The sequence below is a fragment of the Pelodiscus sinensis genome, chromosome 6 (genome assembly GCF_049634645.1).
Source record: "Pelodiscus sinensis isolate JC-2024 chromosome 6, ASM4963464v1, whole genome shotgun sequence".
NCBI classification, from domain to species: domain Eukaryota; kingdom Metazoa; phylum Chordata; order Testudines; family Trionychidae; genus Pelodiscus; species Pelodiscus sinensis.
The window spans coordinates 32,131,595-32,147,916 of record NC_134716.1 but is presented as its reverse complement, the minus strand read 5'-3'; the positions used below and the strand labels follow the sequence as shown (position 1 = coordinate 32,147,916).

The 16,322-nt window shown below is 40.9% G+C and overlaps 1 protein-coding gene across 3 annotated transcripts in view; it reads right to left on the bottom strand.

The window, feature by feature from the left end:
• The window catches only part of PIP5K1B (phosphatidylinositol-4-phosphate 5-kinase type 1 beta), a 169,397-nt gene that overhangs the window by 19,019 nt on the left and 134,056 nt on the right, over nt 1–16,322 (bottom strand). For all 3 annotated transcript variants that reach the window (XM_006137852.4, XM_006137851.4, XM_075931678.1), the window contains exons 12-13: nt 15,596–15,751; nt 14,328–14,472 (exon numbers count right to left, since the gene is read on the bottom strand). In XM_006137852.4, coding sequence (XP_006137914.2) covers nt 14,328–14,472; nt 15,596–15,751 — 301 coding nt within the window. The remainder of the gene's footprint in view (nt 1–14,327; nt 14,473–15,595; nt 15,752–16,322) is intronic.

Below are 16,322 nucleotides of genomic sequence, written 5' to 3'. Positions count from 1 at the left end.
TACAAGTCCTCTATGTTCAGAGGTGGAGAGCCAGGGTAAGAGAGAGGGGTTGTGACATATTAGCTGTTTCCCCTGATAAAATCAGCCAAGGGTAGTTCTGTGACTACTTTGAACAAAATCTACTTCTACTCTTGTTAGTTTATTGTTTCAATCAAAGCTCCTAAAAGAACCTGGTACTATACTCTCTCTTCTAGAACACGCTGCTCTCCTTCCTTTACCAATATGTTATTTTCTGCTCTAAATGATGTTGCTATAGCCTCCTATGGCTAGAGAGAGTTAACACCAGTAGCTTTGATTTTCATGCTGCTGCTCAATGAAATTTAACCTTTATTTTAATTAATATGCAAAAAAGTCCATTTAGTAGCTAGCAGTATTAATGGTTTAATCTTTTAAAAAAGTAGGACCCTACCAAATTCTGAGCCATGAAAAATGTGTAGTCGAGAAGACCCATGTCCAGCAGCTGCTGCTCTCTGGTTGCCAAAGTCTGAAGGTGGCAGCAAAGTAGTAAAGGGGAACAGTATGGTATTGCCACCTTTATTTCTGCACTGCCACCTATGAAATCTTGTCTTTTGGGAGTTTTTACCCTACAGTATATAGATTACATGTGGAGCCCAGCATTTTTCATATTGGGGGTCCAAACCCAAACGGGAGCTGTGGGAGGGCAATGGATTGCACTATTTCCACTCTTTTGTGTTGCCTTCATAGCTGCGTGTCTGGAGAGCAGTGGTTGTTAGCTTGATGCCCACCTGTGAAAGTGATGCCCTGACAGCTGCACTGCAGAAATAAGGGTGGCAAAACCATACCACTACCCTTTACTTCTGCACTGCTGCCTTCAGAACTGGGCAGCCAGAGAGCAGCAGCTGCTGGCCAGGCGTCAGCTCCACAGGCAACAACTCCACGGGCAACAGCCTCCAGAAGGGGGCTTTCAGCCAGCAACCACTGCCCCTTTAGCTAGCCAGTTCTGTCACCAGCAACAGTGCAGAAGGAGGAGCAAATTGACCATAATGGACCATGAATTGGTAAGGCCCTATTTATGAGGCAAGAGTAGAGAGATAAGGGGAGAGAAAGACAGGAATAAAAGGGAAGAGAGATGTGAGAGGGCAGAGTAAAGAGCCCAAAGATAAGATAACTCTTCCATAGAATAATCTGTTTGTGAGTTAAGACCCTGAGGGAAAGAAAGCATCAGAGGAGAAAAAGGAAGGGGAATGAGGCAAGAGGAATTGCATGATTAGGCCTATGCTTCTGGAGAAACTCATTGGGATAGGAACAAGGAAATCATCACCCTTCCTCTCATACTATAGAAGATGGGATAGAAAGTAAAAGCTTAACAACAAAACCTCAGAAAAGACATGCTTGGAGTTAGCTAGTATAAGACATGCACAACCCAAGCTAAAGGATGTCTCAAATACTGTGAAAATGTTTCAATGTGTCAAGAGGCTGGCCACATTACAAGAATTAGAGAAAGAAATTGGATTTCACCTTGTAGGGATGAAAGTAATCAACACCTGAAAAATTGTTACCAAAAGCCTTTGCAGCACTGAAGAAATGTCACTTCCTCCCCCCCCCAGGATAGGGACGGACAGGTGCATGCACATTTTATAAGCAGCTCTTCATTTTGCAGTGAACAAAAAAAAAGGTTATGATGATGCCAACATGACCACCACAAGAATCTGCAGTATCCTTTTGTCAGAAAAGAGTTTCTTTTAATTACCCTGAAGTTAACTTGGAATTTACAGAAAATGTTATGGATAACAAAATAAATTTTCCAGATTTAAAAAAAAAAAAATCCGTATTTTGCAAAACTTGGAAAAGCAGGAGAGACATTTGCAGCTTATTTTTAGGTGAAGCATCTGGTTTGGAAACATTGCTGGAAAGGGCATGTGAACAAAGACTGTCAGTACCGGGAAGCTAATCTGTGAGAAGAGCAAAAGAGAAAGTGGAAATTCTGAGTCACTGGCACATTAGTTTGCATTTGGAACCCATGCTGGTGTCAGAATGCAGACTATAGCCTTAGCCAAGAGCTAAGTTCTGCTGCACATTAAGCTGCAGTTTAATGTTTATTGACAATACTGTATTGTCACTTCAGTTAATACGTGGTCTGCAGCCAACTAACACAGAACCTCCAAATGGAAACATGAAAGAACATACTGCCAGCGTCAATAAAGCTCCTCAGTTGGAAATCAGTCATTTGTGTTTACTGAAATTGCTTTCTTCGTTGTGTTATGACAAATCCTAGAACAGTTGGAGAGATGATGCAATATGCTGGAGCCATGTTGGAAGCTATGTTTAAAGCCAGACATGCTCTGGTTACCTTTTTCTTTTTGAGGCATATGATGAGAATCTCAACAGGCCTTCAATTACTATCTGCTAAGCAATCAGATCCAAATTTGAGAGGTATTATAATCTGCCATTGTGTTACATCATGGAAAAAGCTGAGTGGCCTCTCTCCTCCGCAGCACAATCTGGTAAATTCACTCAAACGAACAGATTCCATTTTTAACTTCTGAGGCCTTGTCTTCATTTACTGGAGAATCAACGCTACAGCAATCAATCTTCCGGGTTCAATTTAGTAGGTGTAGTAAAAACTTGCTAAGTCGAATGCTGAGGTTGCCCCCATTGACAATGGTACAATGGTACTCCTTGCTGTCACAAGGAATAAGGGAAGTTGACGGGAGAGTTTCTCCCATTGACCTCCCACTGTGAGACCACCCTTCTCCCCCCCCCCCCAAAAAAAAATCTATGCAAGGTACATAGACTATGCAATTAATATAACTAGAGTTGGGTATCTTGCATCAATTTTCTTTGCCAGTGTAGACCTGGCCTCAGACAGAACAGATATTGCTTGAGCAAGTAAAACCTTTACCTACCTGGATTCATTATAAGAAACCCTGCCTTCAACACGAGATGCAACAGGTACATGGATTTTATTGTAGTTAAGGATTATTCACATAAATTAAGATTGCGGGATTGGGCAAAAGGTTATTGATAGAATAGTCAAAATTAATCTGAGCCTGTAGTAAACATATAACAGCACGACTCTTACATGCTTACATACTGCTCCTAGCTTTGCAATAAGTGAGGGTAACAATATTAGACTGGATAAACAGATTGCACAAAACCTGGCAAACCTATTTGAGAGAGAAGTAGAAATCCAGTAAGAAACCTCTCAAGTCTTCCTAAATTTGAACACACATTTTTAAAAGGTGCCAAAAGTGAAAACATAGGCAAGGAAAAGACATTATATTGAAAATTCAAGCCTCCCTACACTGATCTGTCAGTAATAAGCTTTGATTGATGGGATCATTTAGTTTCTATGCCAATTTAACCCATGCCTCTGCAGAACTCTAGTAAGTGCGCCATTTAGCAGGACTGGCATAACAGATTTTTTTTTTTGGTCATGTAGAGATATCTTGTAGGAACAGAACTGAAACTATCAATTGTTTTCACACAGGCCAAACCAAATGCCATTTAGTTCCTTTAGATGGTTTTAGTGTACTATATTGTTACTACTGTCTAATACAGATGAACTTTATAGATGAGCTAGACACCAAAAACTTATCACTCAAGAATCCTGCAATATTTTACCCCCCATGCATCAACACTTTGAATAACTGCATATTGACAACGTTCTCAGAAACATGAGGGTTCTCAAGATAGAATATTAAGCTTCTCCATGATTGCAACACACCATCTCTAGATAAGTTTTCAAAGCAGGTGCTTAAAAAGGAGGGCAGAAAACAACAGCCGTGTTTCAAATGGCTATGTAAAGTACACAGTACAACAGATGTCCTAACAAATTAGTTTTTAATGGCTGTGGAAAATTGATCTACATACAGAACATGTACAACTCGCTCTTTATGGACCTATTTGAATATTTAGTCTAATACATGTCAGCAGAACTGTAGCATCATTGCTACAGCCCAACACTTTCTCAGTCTATAAAAAAAGAACGAATTGTACCGCAAGGAAAACAGTGATATTTTATTTGTACTGCAATCACTACAGTGAGAAGTTCCAAAGATACAATCGCTCAAAAACAATAAGCAAGACTAACTTTTTTTAATGCTGGCTTTGCAGTGGAGTGGAGCAACAGGAGAGGTTCTTTGGCATTATCAGCCCTAAGCTAACTGCAATCCATAACTTGTGAATCAGTAATCATCATGGAAGCAAGAGATACATTCCAAAGGTGACAGAGTAAATACTTTTATGTGGCTTCCCTTATAAATCGCAGCAGCAGCTGACATACATTTTCAATGCAGCCGGCTAAGCACAATAGACCAGCCCACTTAGTATTGTGTTCCCAGCTGCAGAAGATGCTGCAAGTGGGCAGCATGGATAGTCTCTGGGAGGCTGAATTTTGATTCAGTTACTTGTTTGACCTCAAGCTGTGCAGTAACAATTGGGAGAGATGATAATCCTTTCTACTGAAGCCAGACTGAGTTCCTAAGTCATTTACTCCTTGAGGTTAGATAGAGGAACCAGTCCAGGACATGATAGGAGACTCTGGTTACAAGACTCCTCTTCTCCTCCATTAGTTTCTACTCAGGCTGTAGGAGTCCATTCAGAGGAGCCAACCGCACTGCTGGGCACCTGGGCAAGGTGTGGGAGGCCCGACTCAGTCCCCCCAGAAGGGGTGCGGACAATGTAATGAATGTGCCACACCGTCCTCCTCCCCTACATCCCTCAGTGCCACCCAGAGTGAAGTACACCACTCTCCCCACCCCCAACCTGTAGCGGTTGCATGGTATTCCGGTTGCAGAGATTTAAAGGGCCTGGTGCTCTGGGCGCTGCCATAGTAACAGCGGCAGGAGCCAGAGCCCTGGGCCCTTTAGATTTGCTGTGCCTTAAAGGAGGGGGACAAAGGGAACAATTGCTCCATCGCAGCCTAAGGCCATTAGATATGGGCCAGTCTCTTAAACCTCAAATGACTGTGTCCCTTGCACCAGGCTTTGTCTTAGTTGACTGCTCACATCTTTTATTACATTCAAAGATCGTCCAAAGCTACTGAGCTGTACTTTTTTAAACAAACATTTTTGCTGGTAGCTTTTGCAGTTTTGATGATTTATTATTTGTTACTCAGGATCTCTAATTAGAATAGATGAGTGAGAACGAAGTATAAGTTCTCAGTTTTTGTCTCAGATGTTGGATCCTTACTTGATATTTTTAGCTATTGATTCATCCCTCCCCCAATAGCTACGTGGGCAGAGAGTCTACCCAATACTTTTTTGGGGCACCAGAAAATTCTTCTTACTCAATTAGGAATTTGTTTTTGATGTTCATTCACTATGAAATTTAACAATACAAAATAGGCAGAAAGTTATTACAAAACTTAATTTGCTTATAGCTTTTGCCATAAAACATTTTAATTATCTGTCAACACAAAGAATAATTTCATAAGATGAAATATAGAATCATAAAAAATGCAGAGTTGGAATGGACTGCAAGAGGCCATCTAGTCCACTGTGTACTCCCTGAGGCAAGATCAAGTATACCTAGACTATTCCTGACAGGTGTTTGCATCTCCTGTTCTTAAAAACCTCTAGTGACAGGGATTCCTCAAACTCAGTTGGTAATCTAATCCTGTACTTAAGTCAGTAGGGTTAGCAAGGTTTTCTGCCAACTCATGCAACTCTCCTTTGCTACAGATTAAACCAGTTAATTCTTGTCCTACTTTCTATGAATGTGGAGAACTGATCACCATCTTTTTTATTACAGCCCTCAACATATCTGAAGACTTACCAGATCTTCTCGAGTAAATATGACTAATTTAAGTCTTCCCTCATGGGTCAGTTGTCTAAAAACTTTCTATCATTTTTGGTGATCTCTGGGCTCTCTCCACTTTGTCCAAATCTTTTTAAAAGTGTGGTGCCCAAATCAGAATACAGTTCTCCAGGGGAGGCCTCACCAGGGCTAAGTAAAGTGGAACATTTACCTCTGCCTTACGTATGACATTCCAGTTAATATACTCCAGAATAGCAGCCTTCTTTTGCAACTGTATCACATTGTTAATTCATATTCAATTTGCGAATCACTATAACCCACAGATCTTTTCTGCAGTAGTACCGCACAGCCACTTATTCTCCATTTTGCACATGTGCATTTGATTTTTCCTTCTTGTGTGTCATACTTTGCTGCAATACCATAATAGCAATTTCAGGTTCCATAACACCTGCAAAGGGAGGCTATGCTTTTTCTTGCAAATTTCCTTGGTTAAGAGTATATTCAGAATTCTTTGCATTCTCTAAGCCTCTCCAAATTGAAAATGATTAGACTTGTATTAAAAACATGAAATCCCTAATCAAGTTGAGATTAGAGGAGATTAATAAGCAGTTAGACACAGGAGTTATTTCCATTACAAATGTGTCTCCTTGGTTCTCTCTTGTTAAAAGGAGTCATGGATATGCAAGTTATTTAGAGTTTATCCAAAAACAAGGTGAGGAGCTCTCAGTTTCCAATCTATGCAGTCAGATTACTTCGGGTAGGTCTGCACTACTAATAGAGAACTGTGGCAGCAAATTTCAGAACCTAGATCAACTGCCTTGGGTTCAGAGGGCTTAAAATAGGTGTGCAGACCTTCCCTCTCGGGGTGGAGCCCAGGCTCTGGCGAGGGGGGTGGATCTCAGAGCCCAGGGTTCAGCCTGAATGGGAACATCTGCATCACTATTTTTAGCCCCACAGCCCAAGCCCTGCTGAAGTCTGAGTCAGTTTACCAGGGGACTCGCCAACCACGGTTCCCTCTCCCCTCCCCACAGTGCAGACATACTCTTAGAAGGCTCACGTACTGGCATCAAGAAACCACCACCTCGGCCATGCAGCTCTGAGCAGATGGAAGACTTATCCAGTTATTTATTATGTTGTAATTAGTATTGCCACTTGAAATGGCTTCCCAAGTTTTTGTTCTGAATGCTTTTTACCTACTGCCTCTCAGGAAAGAGCATTTTTGACACATCTGATCAAAGCGATTGCCCTATTTGCATGGTCAGCCACTAAAATAAGGAAAAGCCAAATGGCACGGTGCTTATAGGTGGCTTAATAATGGCTCTCTGTTCTTTTGAAATTTGTACTTTTATACATATTTTTAAATTTTGGATTTAAGTTTTATGGTAATATATTTTGGTCCATTATTCTCTTAGTCACTACAAACTTGGCCTGCTTGTAGTACTTTGCACTTGTCTATATTGAGTTCTGATTGATTTCAAACTGATTCTCCAATTAATCAAGGTTGTGTGGAATTCCAGCTTGGTATCATCCACACATATTATAACACTTTCCATTAGGTTATTCAATTCATTAACAAAAATACTGAATAGCATTGGATCCAGGAGAATCCCCTGTGAAACCCTGCTATGTTGGTCTTTTAGTTTGACAGCAAACTAACTACTTTTTGAGCAGTTCAGTAGAGCAGTACCATAAACTCACACACCAACTAAAGCAATATTTATAGCAAAGATACATTACATTGTTAAACATCCTCCAATTCTCATTGAGTAAAGGATTATTTGTAAGTGGTACAGAATGCTAAAAAGAAGAAAAACTGGATTTATTTTTTGACAGCCCAAATCAATCCTCTTTTAAAATCAGCAATAAGCAGTAATTTCAAATCTTGTATATGAATTTTGAATAAGTCAATATTCCTTCTTCTGTCAAAGTCACTCATGAAACAACCTAGATTTCATTAAAGAATTTCAAATAAAAAATTCTTCTTTGATTATAAACTCTTCATGGAAGTGACCATCTTTTGCTATGCATATATGCTGTGTCTTATACAAGGAGATATTTGGGCTACTACAATAAATTTAACATATCTAATGGAGGCATTATTAGTTAAAATTCCTTAAAGCATATTTTAAAAGTCTCATCTACTTAATATTCAGATACTGAAACATTAACCTTTCTGATAACTGGTCTTGAACAGTTATGAACTGAAGCATATTTCTACCTGTTTCTCCCAATCCCCTCAAATTTAGCCACTAATACTACATTAAAATGATGCTAAGGTTAATGATTATCATGGGACAGGTGGAATACAGGCAGTCCCCGGGTTACATGGATCCGACTTACATCAGATCCCTACTTACAAACAGAGTGAGGCAACCCCGCACTAGTTGCTTCCCCCCAGCAGACCAGGGAGACGCGAAGCTAGCGCCCCCCTCCCCAGCAGACCAGGGAGACAAGGAGCGGCTTTTCTCAGCAGACACCTCAGCTTGAGAATAAAGGACTGAGGGAAGTGAGGTGTGGGAGAATAAAACTGAGCTCTGGAAAAATGTTTGGCTAGAGTTTCCCCTATAATATGTACCAGTTCCGACTTACATACAAATTCAACTTAAGAACAAACCTACAGTCCCTATCTTGTACGTAACCCGGGGACTGCCCGTACTACACTTTCCAATAGAGTAAATAATTTTATTGTAGTACATGTGACTCAAAACATTGGACTTTAAAACGGTCAAACTTACGTTGGCCTTTTAGCGCCACAGTGCTTTTGAGATACTGATCCACCTTTGTATACATCAACCCTAGTTTACAACAATATCATTTTCACTGCTATCACATTTTCCTTTTTTGTATAATACTTTAGTACAAGGTTTCCTATTACTGAACCCTGTCATCAATCCCTATTTTGAGTAAAATATTTATCCTCAAGAGCAGGAGTGGCCAACCTGTGGCTCGCGAGCCGCATGCGGCTCTTCCCCCTTACAGTGCAGCTTGCAAAGCCTCCCACGTGGCTCGCGAAGCCACCCCTGCACCCCTAGAAATGGCCCCCGGCTCCCTGTGCTCACTGGGACAGGGGAGCCACCTGGTGCGGCGATTCAAAATGGCATTGCCAAAATGGCATCAGCCAATGGGAGCCTGATGTGGCCAAAGAGACTTGTCTTTTAAAGAGGCAGCACTCTTTTTTTTTTCCCCTTCACAACTCTGTGGGGCTGGTGGGAAGCTCTTCCCTTTCTTTTTTTTCCCCCCTCTCAACAAAAATTGCTCAAACAAAATTCTGGTGCAGCTCTTCACAGTTTTTCCTGCCGCTGTTTCGGCTCTCATCGTTTAATGGGTTGACCACCCCTGCTCAAGAGGAACCGATAATTGATACATTCTGGTGACATCATTTGTTTCATACTGTAGGCATCAAAATGATGCATGGCCCATCAAGTTCCAGAAATGTGTTAATTACTGCAGCTGCAACTTTTCTAAAGGCAAAGAAAGACAGCGTAGCCTTCCAAATGTGCAAAGCTCTGAAGACAAGATAAAATACTTCCTCAACCAACTTTTCAAATATTCAAACACATTACAGCCTTCTCTTTGGAATCGTAAATTAACTCAATTTAAACTGACATATATAATTAGTACAGTCCAAAAAAAAATCTATATACAGGGCATGCAAAAAAACCCTTAATGCAGCCCTTAAAATCATTAAAAGCCTGGAAGTGCAAAAGTTCAGGTTTCCATAGTAATGTCTACATAACTGCACATTATATGAGCTTTAAGCTACAGGTTCAAAAGTGCACTAACGTTTAACCAGAAAAACAATATGAACTTACATGTAAGCAACAGATTTTACATTTCATTAAAATTGTTTGCATTTAGTTCTTGAGATTTTTTTTAATGGATTTTCCCCCATGATTAATACTAATAATTAAATGATCTCAATGAAGATTAGCAGATCATATAGAAGTGGGATCTCATTCCACTTCTATCCCATTCACATCTGCTGTTGGTCTCATTTTTCTGAATACAAGTCAATGATACAGAGGCAGCAGTGTGGGGTGGCAGCAGCTCCTGTCCCCAGGGGTCGAGCTCCCCACTGACAGAGGCTGCTGCAGGGGCAGGAGGAGTGGGAGGGAGAGGAGAGAAGCTGCTGCTGCAAAGTAGCCTCTGTCTACAGGGGAGGGGAGTCAGAGTGTCAATGTTTCATTCTAGCTGTAAGAAAGAAACTTGATGTAGGGGTAACCCTCAAAAATACATTTTAAAAAATGACTGGACTATAAAAGTCAAGGGCAAACACAGCCTGGTTCTCTGATTTACACACGACAAAGGAACCAGTCCGTTGACTGAGGGGAGATTTATATCTGAGAATTTGGTTAGTCCTGATGCTAGAACAACATGTTAATGCTTTTGTGTAGCATGTCAAGTTTTTGCTACTGGGAAATATTTTTATCTTTTATTCTGGTAACTATTTTCAACTTGAGTTTCTTACACTTGTACTCATTTAAAATGTCTCTTTGTAGTTAAATCATTTTATTTTTAATCTAAACTAATCCATGGTAGTGTGGTCTGGATTGCCTGGGTCTCCTACCTCCCATGTTAACAGCCTGACCACTGGTTGGCAGAGCTATTTAACTATCCATTGAGCCACTACAAAATTAAGTTATAGCAGTGAAGCAAGAGACTGAAAGAGGCCTGCCCAGAATATTCCATAGCCCAGTGTCTACAGCACTCTCCTGACTGTGAGAGAACCAAGTTCAAGTCCCTCCTCCACATGCTCCCCACCTCCACCCTACTTTCTCAATGATGCTGAAGTCCTGGGAAAAAAATATTGTCCAAACTATATGGCAATCTCACATCTAATTCACTAATAGTTTTAGGTCAACCAAAACTGCCTTTTTTTTTGGGGGGGAGGGGAAGGGGCGGGATTTTAACCTCCTCTACATATGGCTATGCAAGCAAAGCAGTTCTAAGATTGAACAAAAAACCCTTAACTGAATGGCCATATGAGGCACTAAATTGTGAATATCTTATACAATTTTTACTCCTGCACAGCAATTATGGTAGTAAATGTGATTTATATGGTAAATATAATATATGCGACTGACGAAGCAAAAATGTGGTAAAAAGTGATTAAAATACTTTCCTCGCCTCTTACAGATTTACAAAAGAAACTTGCAAGCATTTTATATGTATAAAATTACATAAAGGAATGAAAGACAGCCAAGCACCAAATACAAAATGAGCAGTTACAGGTCTATATGTAGGAATTTCTAGGGGTGTGTGCTTTATTTGTAAATGTGGACTGTAATTTTTTTTTTAAAATATAAAGGAGTTCAAAATAAGCAAGCGTAAGAGAGTTTAATGAAAAATGTGAAGGGGGGCGGGGCGGGAGGGAAATGTTCTAAATTCTTCGCTCTTTCCAGAGGACAGATTTTTAACAGGAAGATTGATTTACAAATATCTCTTCCCACATGCTGCTAAAAAGTCCTCATTAATATAGCATTAAGATGTACTATATATTGGATTTCTCTCCTTACCACACAAATGTTCAGATTATGGCCAGAACATTGCATAATGGGACTTAAGAACGGGAATGCCTAACAGTTCAGAGATGTCTAAAATACTACTGCACAATCCACTACTATATGAACCAGGCACTTAAAAAAAAAAAAAAAAAAAAAAAGAAGACTAAACCAACCAACCAACACCCCCCCCTCCCCCAAGTTAGGTTATCAACGAATGTCAAAGTTAAAATCCAGATTAAGGTTGAATGTTACTACTCCACTGTTGTACAAAAGATTGCCAAACAACAGAAAATCCAAAGCAGAGCGATTACGGGACAGCTCTTGGACAACGGAACAAAACCCTCCATGAGCTTAAACCCAAAAGGAGCCAGTTCTAGGGCACCTAGTCCCCACCACTAGAGAGGAGACGTGCAGAGCTAGGTCCCCCAGCCTACACACCCCACACGTGAACCGGGCAGAGCGGCTCCAGCCTACCTGGCACCCCTGGGGAAGTCAGGAGCAGCTGTAGCATGAGAAGCCAGGGTGCTCCTGCCTGCCTCCAGGACTGGGGGATGCACAAGGGGCGGGCAGGAAGGTGTCTCATCTGTGCTGAGGGCCTCTGTCCACAGCCAGGGCTCCCTGGCAGTCCCTTCATGGCTCCCCAGGCAACAGTTGGGTCCATCCCACCCCAGCCACATCGCTGCTCTGCGCTGGGGGAGAGGAGCTGGAGTAATCACTCAGCCTCAAGGATGGAGCCGCAGCAGCTAGTGCTCTGCAGGGCAGAAGAAGTGCTGCGAGCCAACCATTTGCTCACTCCCTCCTTGCACCTCCATCAGGACATAGAAGAGACTAGCATGGGGGGGAGGGATGTGTGTGCGCGCATATACGTGCATGTGAGAGAGAGAGAGACATCCTGCGTTCATTCTACGTAAGCATGTATGACATTCAGAGAATTACAAGAAGCCTATGCTGGCCACAATAATGTAACAATTTACAATTTAAAATTATTGTTAAAGGAAACAATGATTGACTATAATGAAATATTTATAACAGGATGCTTTAATTCTCTTATGTTTAAATAAGGAATACAACATCCACACACACGCGCCTTAAAAATGGCTACAAGTAACATAGCAAATGTGTCCTCAGCTGAAAACTACAATTGCTATCCCAACTGGTTTTCTATACTCTATCTATTTTTAGGCACAAGCAATTTCCGAGCATGCAAATAATTTATGCTCACAAATTTGTTTCCTGCAAATGTGCTGCAAAATGCAAATTGTTTGCTTAATTTTACATACTAAATTAGGTCTGCAGGTCTGTGTTGATAGGAATCTCACTGAAGAAAAATATATAAATGCAACCTCCATGCAAATGAGTAGACAAATCTGACTCAACAGCCTATAACAATTGAACAAAGAATGCATGAGCTTCTTAATTGCTACGATAACGTACAACTGTAGATTTGTTTTACATATCTCCACTCAAAAAAACCTAAAACAATGTAAAACTGTCGTATTGAGTGACAGGTTAGTAGTCATGAAAGAGCACAAATGGGTTAATGTGTACAGTAACTCTTCACTTAACATTGTCCTGGTTAATGTTTCGTTGTCACTGTGCGTATCTATTAGAGCACACGCTCATTTAAAGTTAAGCAATGTTCTTTATAACGTCCTTTGGCCTCCTGCTTTGTCCACTACTTGCAGGATTTTCTGGAAAAGCAGCCTGTCCTTGCAAGTGTTTGGAACTAGAGTGGGCTGGCAGCTCCCATGAGCTCCCCCTTAAATATTGTGAAAGATATGAGGCTCTGCAGCTGCAGTTCAGCAGTCTGTTTCCCGCCACCCCCGCGCCTTGGAGCTGCTTCTGGGAACCTACTGTTTGTTGTGTGGGAGGAGGGGGAGAGGGTGCTGATGTCAGGAAGCCCCCGTTCCCCAATCAAGCCCCACTTTCTGTACCTCATCTTCACAAAAGCAAATTACAAATATCTACAGATTCTTGAATCTGAACTTCCTGACCAATAGTATTGGTACAGGGTAATGTACTTAAGTGGGGTCAGCATACTTCAATAGATAATGTGCATCTGTCTGCTTGACAGACACACACACACACACACACACACACACACACACACTGTGTGCACCTGTGTTTCACACACAGCCCTTGGCACTGTGCAGCCGTGTATGCTTCATCCACAGGACAGAATGGTGCACTCCAGAGGAATAGTGAGAGTTCTTCATGTTCAGTTTCTGCAGGGACTTCGACTTCCTGCTGTGTAGACAGCACCGAAAGCTGAATTAAGCAATTTTGCCTTAAGCAACGGAAACAATGTACCTCAAGTTGCTTAGCTTAATTCGACTTTTGTTCTGCTGTGTACATATGCCTTAAAAGTCCTCCAGTGAACCAAGAAAATAAGAGGGTATTCCAGAAAGGCTACACAATGTTCCCTGGGTGTTGAGGAGAGAGAGGCCAATCCAAGAAGTGGTGGGTTGCAATAAAGGAAGACACGCGAGCACGTGGTGAGATAGAGAATGTGGCTCTGAACAGAGCACTTTTTAGGAGGACTCAGAGCAAACTCCTTTTTGATTGGGTTCACTCACAGAAGAAGAGTGCAACTTCACAAAGTGAAAGGCCAAATTCACTCCACCACAGTAGAAAAACTCAAAGGCTGAAGACAGAAGTTTTCAGTTCCAATTCTGACTCCTGTAAAAGCCACTCAAAGGTTCTTCCCCATGTGTACCACAGGGTTTTCCAGTTCATGTATTTGTCTCTGCATGCACAAACTCAGTAATCTAGCAAAACACAGATATGCTAGTCCAACATACAGATACCTGCATACATCACAATAATCAACTCAGGACCACTGTAGTTAAAATATGGGCACATATTAACACTACTTTGTAGCAAGAATGCCTGTTGGGAAAGCATTTTTACAAGGCAGAGTTTGGCCCAAATTAGTCCCATTAAAACATACACTAATGATCCCAGTATGTTTCCATCCTAAATCATGCAAATAGGTTACTTTCCAACCAAGATGTTGTAAAACAATCTCTCTGGGTTAAGAGATTTCCCTACATAATATATCAGACACACATTTTCTGTATCTTAAATTAAACAAACCATTACCTGCTGGAATAAAGCAGAGTCCCATCACGTTGATATTGTTCATCTGCATACAAAGAAGAAGAAGAAATAGTGGTTGCTAAGGAAGCAGCTTCAAATAGAGATGGAGTGCTTGGCACTAAATCTGGACGATGCCGTGAGCCTAATACTGTATAGGAGAAAATACATATGTTTTACTGTCTACTCATCTTTAAAACTATTTCTAACTAATACTACTGCTAGGTAAGTTTATGTTACTTACAGGATTCAAACAATTAAAAACTGTGCACACGATATTTTTTAAATTCTGCATACTTTATTTGTCAAGGTAACAATTACAACCATTTCAATTATTTTGGTAATTTATTTCAAAATAAATGTCAGCAAGAATGTCTAAATATAGACCGCAAAAAATATTCAGGAAATGTTTTTTGACAAATAGACTACTTTCTACTCATATTAATACAGAACTTTAAGAATTCATTTAAATTAATACAGAATACAGAAATATTTCCTGCACCCATGAGACGGAGTGCAAATGCTTTGGGGAAATCAGGAGCCTGGGATTGAATATGGAGGGTTTTGGGTTTGGGTGGGAGAAGTACAGAACAGTTTTTTGAGAGGGGTGGAGGGGAATGTTAGGGAATTGTGGAGACTCCCCATGCAGACCCTGGCTGACCCCTAGCCTCTCCCGTTCAGACACATACATCTATCCCTGCTCCCATGTGTCCCTCCCCCTCACCTTCCCCATCCATTTTTGCACCTCCATTCCCATTCAGCCCCTGGCTCAATACTGTTCCCCTCCCCCCCACACCAGCCCTTCTTAATCTTAGTCTGTGTGATCCCCAGCAGCCCTATGCGCCCCTCTGTCCATCACTTCACACACTTTGCCTCCTCACCTTGCCCTGCAGGCAAGGCACTGCGAGGAAGGCAGCCACTGCCTTTCCCTTTTCCCCAGCTGGCTGCTCCAGGTATCCTCTCTTTGGGTGCCACCACACTCCCTGGTGGTCAGAAGGTATAATTGCAGAACCTCCCCAGCAGAATCTAGTCATGCACACAGGTGATGGTACTAATTTTCTAGACAAAATCTAACAATTAATGAGATCTGGTCAGGGATGCAGGCACACTTCCACCTCTGTAAGCCTCCTCAAAAATAAAGAACATGTTTGTGTGTAATGTCTTGGTTAGCCGCATAATCGAGGTTCTCTATTTTGAACTGTGGCACAGATACTCAGGTTAGACTAAGACCATAAAATTGAATTAAGACATTGAGACCATGTCTAATAAATTACCTTCGTCATCAAGGCTGCAATAGCTTTGTCCTTCAGTAAGCATGTCATGTCTTTCATCTTTCCATTCTTGGCTAACAGCAGACACAATTTCTTGTGATGTTGCCTTTAGAGCTGTAATAGAACTACACCGTCTCTTGGAAGGAGAGGACTTTAAAGCTGCATTTAAGAAAAAGAGTGCAAAGAACAAAGCTGGTGAATGATAACCTTTTACTCATCTTTAACAGTGTGCACATAATCGTATTAACGACAAATCCATTTCTCAATGCAAATCAAGAAAAAAATCTAGATAAGAACATTTTCACAAATACCAGTTTTATTATACAGAGTCCAGAATAGACTCAAAGTCTTAACTGAGATTTTACAATCTTTGAGCAAAAGGCTACAAATGAGATCCACCTGCTAATTGCTTTTGACATATCCTACATTGCAAGTCAAACCTTGAGTATATGCCTGTAAAAGTCAGGGGGAAAGAACCAATAATATAGGATAATAACAAGGAGGATGAGAAACAGTGATCAATCAAAAACTAATCACAGTTTTGAGCATTATATGAGGATTAGAAATAACCTAAAATTGTTTATAGCCTGAGAGTACTATTGCTACACTCTGAAAATATTTGTCCTGCCTTATGATTTCCAGTAGAGTTATGCACATCAATCAATGTGTGTTTTGGATAAAACAAGTGTTTCCAAAACATGACTGGATGAGGTGTTTGATAATGATGTTA